This window comes from Pezoporus occidentalis, unplaced genomic scaffold (genome assembly GCF_034315485.1).
Source record: "Pezoporus occidentalis ecotype Australia unplaced genomic scaffold, CSIRO_AGI_Poc_V1 ctg110, whole genome shotgun sequence".
In the NCBI taxonomy this organism is placed as follows: Eukaryota; Metazoa; Chordata; class Aves; order Psittaciformes; family Psittacidae; genus Pezoporus; species Pezoporus occidentalis.
The window spans coordinates 1920706-1936222 of NW_026912887.1; the positions used below are offsets into that span (position 1 = coordinate 1920706).

Genomic DNA, 15517 nt, shown 5'->3' on the forward strand with positions numbered 1-15517 from the left:
TGCAATGAGGACTCTTAGATTTGTAACCTTACATGTTTTACAATAGAAATCCTCTTGAATATAGCTTTTATTTTTATAAATTAAGACATATTTATCAGCCACACTAAAAAGTAATCCCATTTAGCATACATCTAAACACAAAACTAAATCTGTTTTCATACATGTCAGTTGCAACGGATGACAGCGACTGACACTGCTAGAACACTTTGGAGCTACAGAAGCAACCAAATCTGAGCAGCATTCTAGGAATGCTGGATATCCATAACTCATCTCAGTAAATGGGAAATTGAATGCCCATACAGACAGAAAGATTCTGATATGGAACTGGTTTGTGAATTAATGAAATTTTGCCATCCACAGGGAAAAGGGTGATAATTTAGGACCATATGGCCTGCTATGGAGAGTCAAGAATATCTCTGTATTCAACAGACTCCACAGGAGAGTTTTAGGCTGGTTATGTGCAAACACCAAAACCCAAATTAAAGCAATTTACCCAGATGATGCTCCTTTCTAGAGCAATTAAAATACTGTGAATCAGATTCTAAACTGTTTTTACTTGGTGTGACTTGCTTTCAGTGGGCTGTTTACATATCAGACTCTAGTCACACCCAAAACATGTAGTAACTCCAAATCACAAGTTCCATTATGAAAGCAATTCCACTTTTCACAGAAGAGGAGCACCACTATTTGTTTTGAAAGTTTTGATGATACACTTTCAGGCTGTGATATGTGGGCACAAAATACATCTGGTGCAGCATCTAGAGATAAATTCCAAAGGCGAAGATGTGTGCTTGTTTTTCTCTCTAAGAACCATTAATACATGATTGTTGCTTCACTGCAGATCAATCATAACCAGAGAGAAAAAGTCAATCAGTAGTAATCTCTCCCCAGAGCTGTTTTAAAAGATCATTTCACTTAAGAACTCAGTATAAATACAGAGACAAAAGGCAGCTCTCTTCAAATACGGGTGCCCAAGACATGAGCATGCTGGAGCTCCAGGAAACCCACACAACTGAAAGATAAAGTTTCTCACTTAGGTGCCAATTTTGAAATTGCTCTTCTCATTGAAAAAGCTTCTTTCCCCAGATTTAAGTCTTCTGATAATATTTAACCCTTTGGTGCTGTCAGCACTTGTGTGTTCCTGAACCAACAAGACACGTGATTTAGGTGGCAAAGGAGTAGAGGCAATTGCTTGGAAGGGAGTGTAACACATACCGTATTTTTTCTCAAACAGCTCTTCAACTTGCTTTCTCAACTCTGTAATTCGCGCATTCCATTTCTCTGCGGGGAAAAGAAAAGAGGAGGACATGTCAGACTACAAACCAAACTGAGAATCTCCTGTAAAATGGATGTTACCGCCAACCGAAATACGCAGTGTGTTTTTACTACTCACTTGCACACAGGTGCCTGTGAGGGTGCTGAGGCTCTGGCCCAGTTTGCCCAGAGAAGCTGTGGCTGCCCCGTCTCTGGCAGTGTTCAAGGCCAGGGCTTGGAACAACCTGCTCTAGTGGAAAGTTGGAAGTGGGTGAGCTTCCAACCCAAACCATTCTGTGATTCTGTGAGTATACTATAGGCTGTAATTTAAATTATATCGATATATTCAGAAAGAAAAATTATAGAATAAAATCTTTAATTCCTAAACCTGTGCAGATGATAAATCAAGTCTAAAAAAAAACCACAAACCAGGCTAAAATAACTTCCAAAAATGGTTTCTCTTTGAGAGCTCAGTCAGCAGCTATCCTTACCATTGGGGTAAAGTCATCTTGCAGCTGGTGATGATAATTATCTAAATCTGGGTGCTGAAAAGCCCAATTACTGAAGCTTGATAAAGCTTAGAGACAGTACACAGAGTTGTTTTAGCACAAATATGTATAACTATCTGGGTCAGGAGGCATCGTGCAATCCTCTACCTTAATCCAGTATTTCTCTAAGTCCTCATGTTGCAAAAGATCCCCATAAATCCTATTTCTGAAAGCAGATACAGGCTGCAGAACAGAAGCTATCCAAATCCAATCGTGTGTTCCACAGAAAGCTGGATTAAACAGCAGAATTTTAACATCTAATTTTCTGCCTGCAACAGAGAGCACATGTTTTCAGAGCCTTTTGTACTATCTCAATGCTTTTAGGAAAGTGCACAACTCTTTTGTAGACGGTACCAGATGCTGGCTGGCCTTTGAAGAATGAGTTAATAAGCAAGTGTACTTACACCTTCTTTCTTACACCAAACACCTGAATCTAAGTAGCTACAGAGGTTAAAAAAATGACACGATTCAAGCTGTTACACTTCCAGTTGTCAAAAAATTCTTATATCAGACAACACAGAGAACTGAATTTCAAGTCCGTATCGAAAGGGGTTTAAATATTCATTCTCAGACCAACCCAGACAACTTTGGTTTTCATGTTTAAGCTTATGTTTTTCTAATGTAATTTCATGGATATCATGAAACAGGACAGCATGCTTCAGATGCGGGCAAGAATAAGACCTTGGTTAGAGGGGAAAGGGTGTTTTGGCATCCTGCCTTGCATTCACACAAACTCTTCATTCTAATCACTTGGCATATCACCTACACCAATTAACCTGTTTATATTTTGAAATAGCATCCTTGTGGATAAATTTACATAATTGCTTCTGCCACCCTTTTTGCTGCTATTTTGTAGTGCACAGCTTCTTAGATGATAAAAACAATTTGAGCTCAATATTCTCTATTCCTGTGTCATTTCTATGACATTTCCCCCTCTGCAGATGTATAGCCAAATGAAGTTCTGATTGCAGTACAACCTCTGACAGCGCTTTCTGTTGACCAATGGATTTGAACATGGATTAGCATCAGCTTTCCAGTAAGAGTCTGGAAAATATGAGTCAGAATTTAGTGGCCTAAAGGGGAAACCCTGCTTTCCTCAGCAGAGCTGGTCAACACACATGGACAGCCCAGGGTCAAGGGTTTTGAAGGGCACTTGTGAAATACTAGGTTGTAACCCAAAGTAAACTGTCTCAGAGTTGAGACCTTCAGTTCATCAAACTCCAGGACAAACTCAGCAAACCATCTCTTCTCCCTTTCGATCAGGCACTGGAACAGGCTGCCTAGGGCAGTGGTGGAGTCACCATCCCTGGAAGTGTTCACAAACCATGCAGATGAGGCCCTCAATGCCATGGGTTAGTGATGGCCTTGGCAGTGCTGGGGGAACAGCTGGACTCGATGATCTTAAAGGTCTTTTCCAACCTGGTTGATTCTGTGATTCTATGAAATGTCAGCCTGGTTTTCGTCAGAGGGAGCACTGCCAAAAGCATGTCATACCATATTACAAAGCAACCATGTAAAAGTATATAAATAATATTGTTCTGAATAGCTGTTGCTGCAGTTTTAGGAGAAGCTGCTCCCACACAGCCTGGTCTCCCTCTGCTTGTTAGCATGCTCACAAGTGTTCCTACATGAGCCATTAAGTTGTCAAGGCTTCATTTTTCTCAATTACCAAACCCCACGATCACTGGCCAAATATTCCATGTGGCTCTTTTCAAGCTACTACTTCCATGCTGCTCTCCCTCTAATGGCAACACTACAGGGATTAAAAATCAAATACATCACAACACAGGCATGTTTATTTGGAATGGTGAATACACAGAAAAATGTTATTAAAAAAAACACATAAACTGAATCACATTTTGATTAGCACACTAGTTTGGGTTTTTTTTTAGCTACTTTTGTATTTCATGAGTAAATTGTCAAGGTAGACTACAGAGATATTTCAATATTCAGAGGGGTTATCAGGTAACTGGCGTAATTTTGATCAAATTGTCAGCATTATTAACTCCTTGGATTCAGACCAATTACTGTAAAGACATTTTTTTTGTGACACACTTTGTGTTCACATAGGAAAGTTGAAGACCTACCCAAAACTAAGCTGATACTCTGTTTTGTTAATCACTCTCTGCAAAGCAGTTCAGTTTTCCCACAAGCACCAAGATAACTGGTGGCTTCCTTCAATTCCTATATATACACACCTTCTCATACATGGGAACACCATCCCAATTAAATAACAATCCTGAAAACTTCCCCAGGCTGTCCACAGTCTCTTCAATTTACCCCGTTCTGTATTCCCTGGGGACATGCTCCGGTAACATTCACTACAGTAGGGACAACTTGTACAGCACACATGAAAAGATGCTCAGGTACTACGCACATTCCTATTACCATCGATATACCCCACAGTACTCTGTGGAAAACATACAGCAATTCTAAGCATGGTGCAGCTGGCAAAACCTGTGTTCAATGGTGTGTCAAAATAGGGAAAAACTATGCACACTTTTCATCACTGTCACAGTGAGACAGCAGCTAAGGGGACTTTTTTTCCCACTAAAATGGTATCACACAACAGGTTGGGTGGAGAAGTGATTCAGAGCAGCCCTATGGAAAAGGACTTGGGTGTGTCAGTCAATGAGAAACTGAACACGACTTCAGTGTGTGCTCACAGCCCAGAAACCACCCGTGTGCTGGGCTGCATCAAAAGCAGTGTGACCAGCAGGTCAAATGAGGCGATCCTGCCCTTCCATTTTGCTCTCATGAGACCCCACCTGGAGTACTGTGTGCAGTTCTGGTGTTCTCAATGTAAGAAGAACATGGAGCTGCTCGAGCAAGTCCAGAGGAAGCCATGAGGATGATCGAGAGCTGGAGCACTTCCTGTACAAAGACAGGCTGAGAAAGTCAGGGCTGTTCAGCCTGGAGAAGAGAAGGCTGTGTGGAGACTTCAGAGCAGCTCCAGGTATCTGAAGGGGGCTAACAAGGATGCTGGAGGGGAACTCTTCATCACGGACTGGAGTGATAGGGGTGTAAGGGTAACAGGGTCAAACTTAAACAGGGGAAGGTCAGGTTAGACACAAGGAAGAAGTTCTTTACTGTGGGGGTGGTGAGGCACTGGCACACATTGCCCTAAGAAGTGGTGCATGCTCCATCCCTGGCAGTGTTCAAGGCCAGGTTGGACAGACCTTTGGACAACACGGTCTAGGGTGATGTGTCCTGCCCATGGCGGGGGGGTTGGAACTAGATAATCTTAAGGCCCTTTCCAACCCAAACCATTCTATGATTCTAAGATTCTACAACTGCAAGACACAACAAAGTGTCTGAGCTTTCAATAGCATGTCTAAGAAAGCAAAAACCATCGCCAGAAGAGATTTTTACTGACAAAGTCAGTTCCTTCCAGCAAAGATATTTTTAACCTTAAATAGTTGGGTCAGAAATATTTTGGAAATTCTTTCCAAAGATGATGAATTTCTATCAAGTATCTCACCAGACACTTTTCATTCTTCCCCTGGGTTACAATAATTTAGTTTTCCACTTTGTTCTCCTGTTTCCACAAAACAAAGAGCACTGCACATTTTTCAGTTTCTCGGGCCACATGGGGTACCTGATCTCTGACTCAATCAAGACATACAGGAAGTGTCTCCAACTCAAAGCTAGTGAACATCTGGATCTCATCAATGTTATGTAAATACCACAAGTCCTTATCAGATGAGATAGCTTTGTATCTCAAGCATCTTTACCTTCCTTTTTAGTCCTCTGGGTGCATTTGCCTTTGTCATTTTACAGCTATTCATGATAGAATTAAACACCTTCTTTCTCCTGTCCAATTATCCAATACTAGACTTTATTAGACAAAGGTATGGGGTCTTACAAAATGTCCAAACAGCAACACTGCAACTACCAACAGACGCTCTTTTTTTACTTTACAGTAAATGAAGTTTGCTTCTCCACAGCTTCTCAAATTCATTTTGTTTTACCCAGAACTTGCAACACCACTATGAAATACCACTTTCTGCAGGTGAACTCCAAGAGTGATGAAGGGCAATAACCTCAATACAACTTAGGAAGCCCAGGATGTCTGAAAATCCTGGGAGCTACAAACAACTGTGATCTGACAGCACAGCAGGTGGCTAAGAGCAAAATTTTCCTGGAAAAAAGCCCAGAGAGGTTATCTACCACATGAATTCAGAAGGAACAGGGAGTAGGTAAATTGTGAGATGTTCTTTAACTGCAGCCTTAACACTGCAAGCTCAACTCAAATTTTTATAATCTTAATAATTATCTTTGCTCTCCATATCTCTTTGCTCTCCACTGTTTATTCCCTTCAAGCTGGCTTGCCAAGCTTAGATGCTGTTTTCTACTAAGGGAAAAGAGTCTTGCAAAAGCTTCTGCAGTATTAACTGCTCGATCTTCTCTACTAATGTTGCCATTATGTTTCCCTGACCCAACCAAAACTGGCTAATGCTACATGTGGAATTGCCTATTACTAGTAATGATCTTTAGATAATAGAGCTCTGAACAATGTTTTATTCATTTTCAGTGGAATTAGTGTGAAATAACATGTTTCACACAAAACAGATGTCAGAAAAGGTTCCATGGGGACTTTTCCAATTGAAGTCAAATCCCAGCATTCCTAATAAACATCTCAAACACTGTGCCAAAGGACATATCCTTGATTGCGCAGAACCTTGAGGAAGTACATAGATTCATGGGCTATCTGCCCAGAAACCAAACCAAACCATGAAACAAAGGAGAGGTATACAGTGCAACAAATCCCATGGGAATTGTCTTTAACCAGAATAACTACAGCATATGGATGTATTTCTGCAGTGAGAACATTACAAAAGCTAACATGAAAGAACATTACCAGAAAGACTCCAACTTTGTGTGTCCACAGGCATCAAGGCAGGCTACTCACTATACCAGTCATTTGGTTACCTTCCCAAATCTGGCTCCCTCAGCACATCTTGCTCACAGCATGTATTAAAGAGCAGCTAGACAGGTTCCTGACCTCTGGTGTGTCTTGATTCAGTGCACTAGTGAATTCAGTCTTATCTTTTTGTTCAAAAAATCAGCAAACAAAAATAAAGACTTATTTTTATTAAAATACTTGCATTGCCTATTTAGATGGTTACTTTGAATCATGAGAAACAACAGAGATAGCCTAGGATGATGATGATACTGCTGCAATACATCCGAGAAGAGCCTTGGGGTCTTCAATGAGTATTGGCACTGATGTGTCTCACTTCTGCAGTATGAAATTACTTAATAACTTCTTATAAAATAAAAGGGACAAAATAATTTTTAATTCTTATCTTACCAAAATTGAACTCTTTCACTTTTCTTCTCCCAGTACTGGCAGCTTCATTAGGTGACTCAGTGTTCTTTGGTCTCTTGTTAGGGGGCAAGTAGTCATCATCATCATCTTAAAGAAACATAAAAATATCTTTGCTTTAATGTTCAGAGAAGTCACATGCAAGGTTGGAACTGCTTTGAATTTTGGAGTTCTAATGCAAGCATTAAACTGTACTTTATCAGGGCATCAACTTTGCAATGAATTACTCATGTTAATAATTTCAGAAAGCTATTGGCCTAGTAGGAACAACTTGATTAAGAGAGCCAGCACAAAGCATGGAATAGCAAAAAGGAAAGCTGCTTCTGTACATCCCAGGGAAGACAATATGGTGTTCTGAAACACCACTGGACATCTCATGATCATAAAATGACTACACAACAGCAAAAGACATTAGGAAATAAAGTATGTAGACACAGACTACATTTTTTTACCTAGTTGGAAGTATCCTTCCATTAACAGGTCCTGACAGTGGACAAGTTTTGTCTTGAAGAGCTCAAATACATTAAAACGTTTCAATCCAATGTAAAAAACTGACTGAGATAATTGAAATTTATTTAATGCATCAGCCCTACCTCAATCACATACAGACAGAGGGGGGGAACTGCAAACCCCAGGTATTTTTCAGTGAGCTGCTACTTAGCCAGTCACTTCCCAATCCAAAACACGATCTTCCCTACCAGTTAATGAATTTTTAAGGCTGTCCAATTACCTATACCTGCAACCTTAGAGAAAGGAAATGGTTAAAGCAGATAAAGAAAATTAATTTCACATATAGAATAACATCTGTCCAGGTCATAGGGTATAGTTTGCTTAGAACAAGTAATATTACATATTGACATCTCTCACACCTATGCGGTTGTACCGTATTCTGTTATTATTATATCATATTCTTCTCAGAGCATTTTTACTTTTGTGGTAAAAGCCTTTACATACACACAGCAGTTAATGACTGTTCTCTTATCACCTTTTCTATGGAGAGTAAAATAATTAAAGAATTATTTTACTGCTGGATTATAAAAGGGTGAAAGGAATGCCAAAGTGTCAACTTTGTCCTTGAATGCATTGCCTAATTTCTAAATTGCTAATTTGCTGGTCTTAATCTTACCCAGTCCAGAAGCAAGCACTGCAAAAGCCAGTCTCAGAAGTGTTTTAAAGCAGTTAGAGGACATGTAATTCACAAGCACAAGAAATACTGCTGACTTTTAACCAACATTCTAGCATGAAAACAACATGGATGCTGGTTAGTGGCTTTAGTGCCATTTAGATGAGAATGTAAGGATGAGGTAGTAAGGAGAAAGGTTTTTATATTTATCGATATTAGACAAATTGAAGCATCACTTACACAACTTGTAACACCATTTCTAGTTTGGTACAGTTCTTCCCAGAAGCTAGAGTTAACTAGAAATTTTGCCTAACTACAGTGTGTTTATAAAAGCAACAGGTTCTTCAGAATGGATGTTGTAACATCTTTTTAAAATCTAAATTAATGCATGTTAAATAATGAGTATTCTTCACTACCAGTGCTTGAAATGTACATGCAAGATGCAAATCTCTCATGCATTTCAAAACCAGCCCAATAAATCCTGTATGCTTCAGTATATTGTGGTTTTATAAAACTTCTGGACTGGATACGTTTACCAAGCATTGCACAATCCAAACTGCAGTCAACACTGGCACATAATCCTGTTTATATGTGCCAAGTAATGCAGGCATTTTAGAACATTTTTTGGACATAAAAATGCTCAATGGACTGAAATCAATGAACTGGAGAACTAACCTTCAATGGTGACCTCGACCTCAGGATTCTCACTCGTTTCTGAAGGGGTTTGCTGGGAGGAATCTAAAGGGTGGAAAAAACAGGACCACTGAGTGATGGACACAGAAAAGATTTTTAACCAAACCCTCCATGATTATGTATTTAAAGTAGCACTTGTCAAAGAAGCCCCTGACATTCACAATGCGCAACAAAAACAGGAGCAAAGATATTCTACCACAAGCTTTTAAGCAACTCTAGACAAGGGTAAGGATGTGGAGATTATACTTGCTAAACTGCATGTGCAGCACTGCAGAGTTGGTGTTAATGGCAGTAGGAAATTCCTTATTCTTGGCTTAATAGGATTAATACAATTAGAGATATTTTTCTCTTTGTTATCAAGGATTACTGAAAATATAAACAAAGGCTGCATGCCCTTACAGATGATATATTTCTTTACCATTTATACTAATGAATAGCTGTTGCACTGTAATGATTTCCATAACAGGCTGCAAGGCCAACAGTGAAAAATGAGAGGGAAATTAATAATCACAATGTGTTCATTGGGGCGGTCTGCACTAACACAAAAAGGATTAGCCCTACCAATGCTCTATGGGAGAAAGAGCAAGTTGCACTTAGCAGTAGCAAAGTTTGGAAAACATGAAGCTAATTGTATTGGAAACTATTTCACAACTAAGTAGCAGTGTATGAAGGTATCTGTTTAAATTATCAAAGCAGAGTGATGCTGTGCTAGTGCATTTTGATGAATTTATTCTTTCATATCTCTGTAAGCTGGAAGTACGGTATCACTTTGGGAGCCAGTCTGAAGGAATCTCTGTTTCAAAGGCTCTTCACATGATGTTGTGTATAGTAGAGATTCAGCAGTATCTACTGAGACACCTTAACTGGAGTATATTTGCACTATGTCTAATATATTACCTAGTCCATGGAAAACACAGCATGATGTTTTGATCTAACTCAGCGAGTGAGTGCAGGGTGGATAACCAGCAAATCAGAAGCACAACAAAAGGAAAAATTAGGAGACAATGGTCTTTTAGTAGATATGAATGGAAAGTATGGTCATAAAAATGACTATTACATCAACTGATTACTTGGAACAATTTTTGAGAGCATCAGAAAAGTAAAAAAAAAAAACCTGAAGAAATATAACTTCTGGAAATTCAGGGACAGCCACAAGGACTGGCAAATGACAATTTCATTTCTATGAAATCTTCCATCTAGTCCAGTAACAAATCCCTTAGAAACAGTCATAATTAAGAGGAATGTGTCAATATATCAAAGCAGATGGCATCGAAGTTCTGGAAGAAAGCTCCCAGATGGGACATTTCTTCTGAAGTCATACTAACCCAACTGGTTTAAACACTAAAGGGAAGTGTTTGGTTTTTAAACTTTTTCATAAATACCAAACTTCATGAACAACAGGTTTATCCTACTCAGCAAAAACAGTGCAACTTTCAGCATATCTCTTACAGAAATTTGCAAAGAAAAAAGGATTTGAGAAAGGGGTGCGTAACAAAACTATATTCTGGCACTCAATCTGTAGCTGTAAAGTTCTATGTAGTCAAAAATCAAAGCACAGTCAGAGCCTCGGTCATTTTGTAAGACACTTCCCTTTCCTAAGGCTCTCTTCACAGCCAGGCATAAAGCTCATGGCATTATACTTAGAAAAACAAAGTACCTGGCTTATTTTTTCTCAAATAAGTAGAGTTCAGCAAGAGCAAAGAACTTTATTCTTCTTTATCAAGAGAAATGCTTTTAAATCTCATGTAATGGTACCCTCAACTATGGTGATATTTACCTTCAAAGCAAAACTAATGGGATTTGCAAGAATGAGTACTGCTGCTAGCATAACTTGGCCTTAAATACTCATGACTCAGGTTTGAAAGTCAGGTGCTTAGAATGAAACTAACTGCAGAATGATGTCCTTTCAACGTCACGTCAAAACACTAAACGCTGGGTGACAAGCACCTCACAACTTATGATTTAAAAGAATGAGAAATCCCATCACAACTTGTTTATAATAAGCTGCATAGTGGCATGATTTGGGAGATTAAAAGCAAAACAAAACAAAACAAAACCAAAGCCAGCCTTGTGGAAATGGGGAAAGAGAACACTTGGAGATGTACAACTTTAAGGTGCCATCTTTTCAAACATTTCTGTAAAAAACCATCCAATGATGTTAATTTATTCTCATGAAAAAACATTTTGTATCTCTAACCTTCTACTGGTATTTCCTCATCTGCTCCTTCTCTGCAATCGGAACCCTGGTGGCTTCCTTTAGACAAATACAAAGTACAAAACATGCCATAATAAAAATAGAAAACGAACTTTTAACATCAACTACTGAAAGTAAGGATTTACATAAGCAAAAAATCCAGAACTATAATGCCCACATAAATAAAATACAGAAGGCTCAATTTCTGAATCTTAACACTTTTTAAGAGCAGGAGCACTCTGACTTCATAAAGACATTCATGGGTTGAAATACAAATCAGTATTTTTTAGTGCTTGCAAATGAGCGAACAGGTATTTTTAATGCAAACTGTAAGAAGCTAAAATAAATGTACAGTCTGGGGGCAAATTTATTTAAGCTACTGTTCAGGTCCAGTAAGGAATTTCTTCCCCTAAACACAGACTTTCCATGTACTTTCTTCTGCATGTGCCTGTTCACCTCACACACACCTGAATGATCAAGTTGTAGTCATAATACATAAGCAGAGGTTTATTAAACCTTATAATCAATTACATAACAGGCTGAATTTCCTGATAAACATATTCCACACAAATTACTAGTATTTTAGAGTGATCAACCTGATGTTTCTTTTCCAGTTTAAAAAGGAAAGACATGAGATTCCCTTTCTGTATGTGTCTCTACTGGGACACCTGAAAATTAAGGCAATGTAATTTTCCTTTCTGTTGGAGTTTAAGTTCCAATACCCTAACTCTTACTTTAAATAAAGGAAGGAGATCCCTGAAAAGTGAAACTCACACATTCCATTTCCAACACAGATGTGAGAAAAATACAATTAAAAGATCTACCTGTATAAGTTTTTGCAAGAACATTTTTTTCATCCACCTCTGATGTTTCGGAAGGGCCTGCTTGGGAACAAAGAGAACATCTTGCATCAAACACACTTTTCCAGCCCATAGAGGAATTTGCCAAGTAACACTGAATATATCACATACTTGTTTCATACTTTCTGCAATGTTAAACTTTGGAAAGACTGAAATATTAGAAGTCTATAAATCCTTACTTACACAGTTCAACAGAATAAGCATCTTGAGAAGGTAATTGCAGGGGTGTGCATTGTTTGACTACTGAACAGTCAGAGACTCATGCAGCACAGCAGGTTTTAAAATATTTTGGTGTTAATAAACTTATTTAGAACATGAAACGTTGATGGGTCCGCCCTTTTCCAATGATTTTTAATCAGCTAAATCTTTATCCTGTTTGTTAAAATTTGAACTCCCAGGGAGTTCTTTTTGACTCTAAAATTTCTACCTACATTAAACAGACAAATTCAGAGAGATTAAAATCATTTCAGACACTTCATGGTTGTTTGCTTTTCATCACAGCAGCTCTTTTGAAGGATATATACCAACTGCTTTAAAGAGGCTGTCGCAGAAAGCGGCACACAAACAACACTTAAAAGATTAAATTAACACCCCTAAAATCCTACTGCTTAATGCTGCAGTGCTCCCGAAGTTACACTGAAAGAGTGAATTGCTTACAGCACAAATGGCTTCACACTGAGCAGGGGATCATTCTACACCACAAAAATAGCACAGGTATATAAAACTAACCTGTGTGTAGCACACGGGAATGCCGTGTTACGACTAGGTGGAACTGAAGGATTTGGACAAGTTGTTTGCTGTAAATCAAATCACTTCTGTGCTCATTTGCAAAAGTAATCTGCAGAAGATCATATAGCTCCCCAGAAATTACAGCTCTTCCTAGGTAGATTTGCAAGTGTATCAGCAATGAACATGAATATCTTCACAATAGGAAAGCTATTGTTAACTAATAAGGCAAGTGAAGTATTTTAAAATCTATTTCATATGCACAGTAAGCAAGAAAATACTGTCACAATTAGCCTTCATAAGCATTTCAACCAACTGAAAACATATACAATATTACAAGTTATTCAAGAATAATTAATATTTAGGGATTAAAGAAAATAATGACTATTAGATGGTTACAAAATACTGGTTTGAGATAGTCCTGCCTAATTTTATTACTCAGATTTTCAAAGGGATTTTGAATTAACAGGATTTCAAGGGAGCAACCTATACAAAGATCTTTGTTTTCCATTCATTTCTTTCAGTAAGTGCTGCTTTAATTTGCTTCTGCCCCTTCTCCTTGCTGGGGGGTGCCTGGATTTTTGTCCTATCTGTCCGTTCAATTCAGAGAAGCTCCCTGATTTGGTTCAAAACATTGCTCCAGGAAGAGCAGTACTGGCATAAACCACAGTCCAAAGACAGGGAAAAGCAGGAGGAGGAAAAGGAGCAGGTCAGAAGGCAGAGGCAATGGTGCTGCTCTAGACCACACCAGAAGAAATTCTTATCCAGATAGTGTGACCTGCAACAATTATGGGCACGTGGGAATAGAACAGAGCATACCTGTGTGTGCTGGAAAACATCCCTGTGGAGTCAGTTTGCTTTTATTTAAATAAGCAAGTTCAATGCATGCAGCCAACTGGGTATGTCATTTCCTAGGAACTCTTCTGAACATGCAATTACTATAATTCATAACACACTGACACACAGAAACATGCATCCAATTATAAGCACATATTTTTATATTTGTTCTTTAATTCAGAAATCCTGTCAGGGTTGGTTTACCTACATATTCTGAGGTATTCTCTATATTGCATTATCGTTATGCCTCAAACATGCTGTGACACAAATAAAGGAAAAATAGAAGTCTTTGATACATTTAAACTTAAAGATTTCTCTAGTTAAGGATTACTAGGTTAAGTAATTTCTCCAGTTAAGTTACTAGGCTTGCAGCACTTGGGATTAAGCACAGAGAATTCAACCCCTTCAGCTTTAATGACAATAAAGCTAAAGTACATATAGTAAATCCATCCAATTTTTTCAAAGTGATCCACATGAATTATTTGATGAAATTTGAAGCTTTTTCTTTTCATGTTATAAAGCTTTGACATAGGAAAAACCAGTATGAAAAAACTGTTTAAATAGTGTAAATGAATATATTCTGCTACCTTCATTTAGTAAAGACTAGAAAATTCAATTTAAAAGAACTCTGATATTCCTACCACTGGGAGATACTGACAAAAGCAGATACGTTTCCACTTCACTGCATTCATGCACGTAACAGGCAGATACACATACATCACATAATTAAGAAAAGCAAAAACCAATTACAGTGGTAACCAGATCCAAAGAAGTTCCAGCTAGGAATAAAAGGATGAGGAAGTCACAAAAAAAAAGAAGAAAAAAAAACAACTTAAGAAAAAACCTAATTCCACTGCAATAGGCAAGATGGACACAAAGGTAGGAGATTTAATTACTAAAACGACAGGACACACTAGAAGTAAAATCTTGCAGTATGGTTACATCTTAGAGTTTGAACTTAAGATCCCTAGGCGGAGCTAAGCAGTATCAGTAAAAGCACTCAGTACGCTCCTGCTAACAGACAACTTCACCACACAACACAGACACCGAGAAATTCTGTAACACACTAAAACTTGGTCATCCATGAGCAGGTAAATACCTAACAGACCACTGCACCTAAATCATGCAGTTGGGCTGGGATTCTGCAGTGCAGTGAAACCTTTGTAAAAGACAGTTACTGACAGAAATTGTAAACTTCGGAAATGCCTGTTACAAACATGTCACTTTTCACATTCTAACAATTCCCTTAAAGAGTAAATGCCAGTCCCTTGACAGTGTCAGCTATTGCTTCTGCTTACCCACCACAAACCATCTACTTACACTGAGTTCAAATCTCACAGCCTCAGTTTCTAATGGATTATGTCCACATAGTCATACCTGTGCCACTCAGCAGAAGGAATCTGGGTTTATCATCTCATGGATTAGCAATGCTCACTTCTTATGTCTTTGTTTTCGGCTACGCAAATGGTAACATTATGAACAATATGTAATTACCAGAATAGTATCAGAACACCTTTAGGAAGCACAACATTGTGCTTTCTTGTCATCTTGATATATTCTCTGGAATTTCTTGGTTTAAAATAGCATCTACATGCTGAGTTTTACACTATGGTGATGAGAGTACTGCCAGCTTTACAGTTTTAGACCCATAAAAATGGATATTACTTATAATATTCTGAGAGATCTCCAAAGGAGAAGTATTTTGCTGTTAAGAGACATACTAAAAGACATTCACGACTTTCAACGTTCCAGAGAGAGAATAAAAACACAGTTTACATTCCCATTTTGGGCTTTTTTTCACAGCAGAAGATATTTTCGATCTCATCTAGTTTGGGATGAATGTCCTAGATTTTAACTGCCTCACGAACATTTCCAGAAATTCCAAAACCAATTGCACTGTTCAACCACATGGTGTCTTAAAGAGATGTTGGGCAGTTTTTACTCATCTCTAAG

General features: G+C 38.3%; 1 protein-coding gene across 3 annotated transcripts in view; it reads right to left on the reverse strand.

The window, feature by feature from the left end:
* GTF2I (general transcription factor IIi) overlaps positions 1–15517 on the reverse strand; it is an 81073-nt gene that overhangs the window by 25091 nt on the left and 40465 nt on the right. The window contains exons 10-14 of one of the 3 annotated variants that reach the window (XM_062632120.1): positions 11966–12022; positions 11145–11201; positions 8930–8992; positions 7117–7218; positions 1216–1281 (exon numbers count right to left, since the gene is read on the reverse strand). In XM_062632120.1, the coding sequence (XP_062488104.1) occupies positions 1216–1281; positions 7117–7218; positions 8930–8992; positions 11145–11201; positions 11966–12022 (345 nt within the window). Of the gene's footprint in view, positions 1–1215; positions 1282–7116; positions 7219–8929; positions 8993–11144; positions 11202–11965; positions 12026–15517 lie in introns of all 3 variants that reach the window. The other 2 variants (XM_062632104.1, XM_062632112.1) reach the window with 2 other exon arrangements.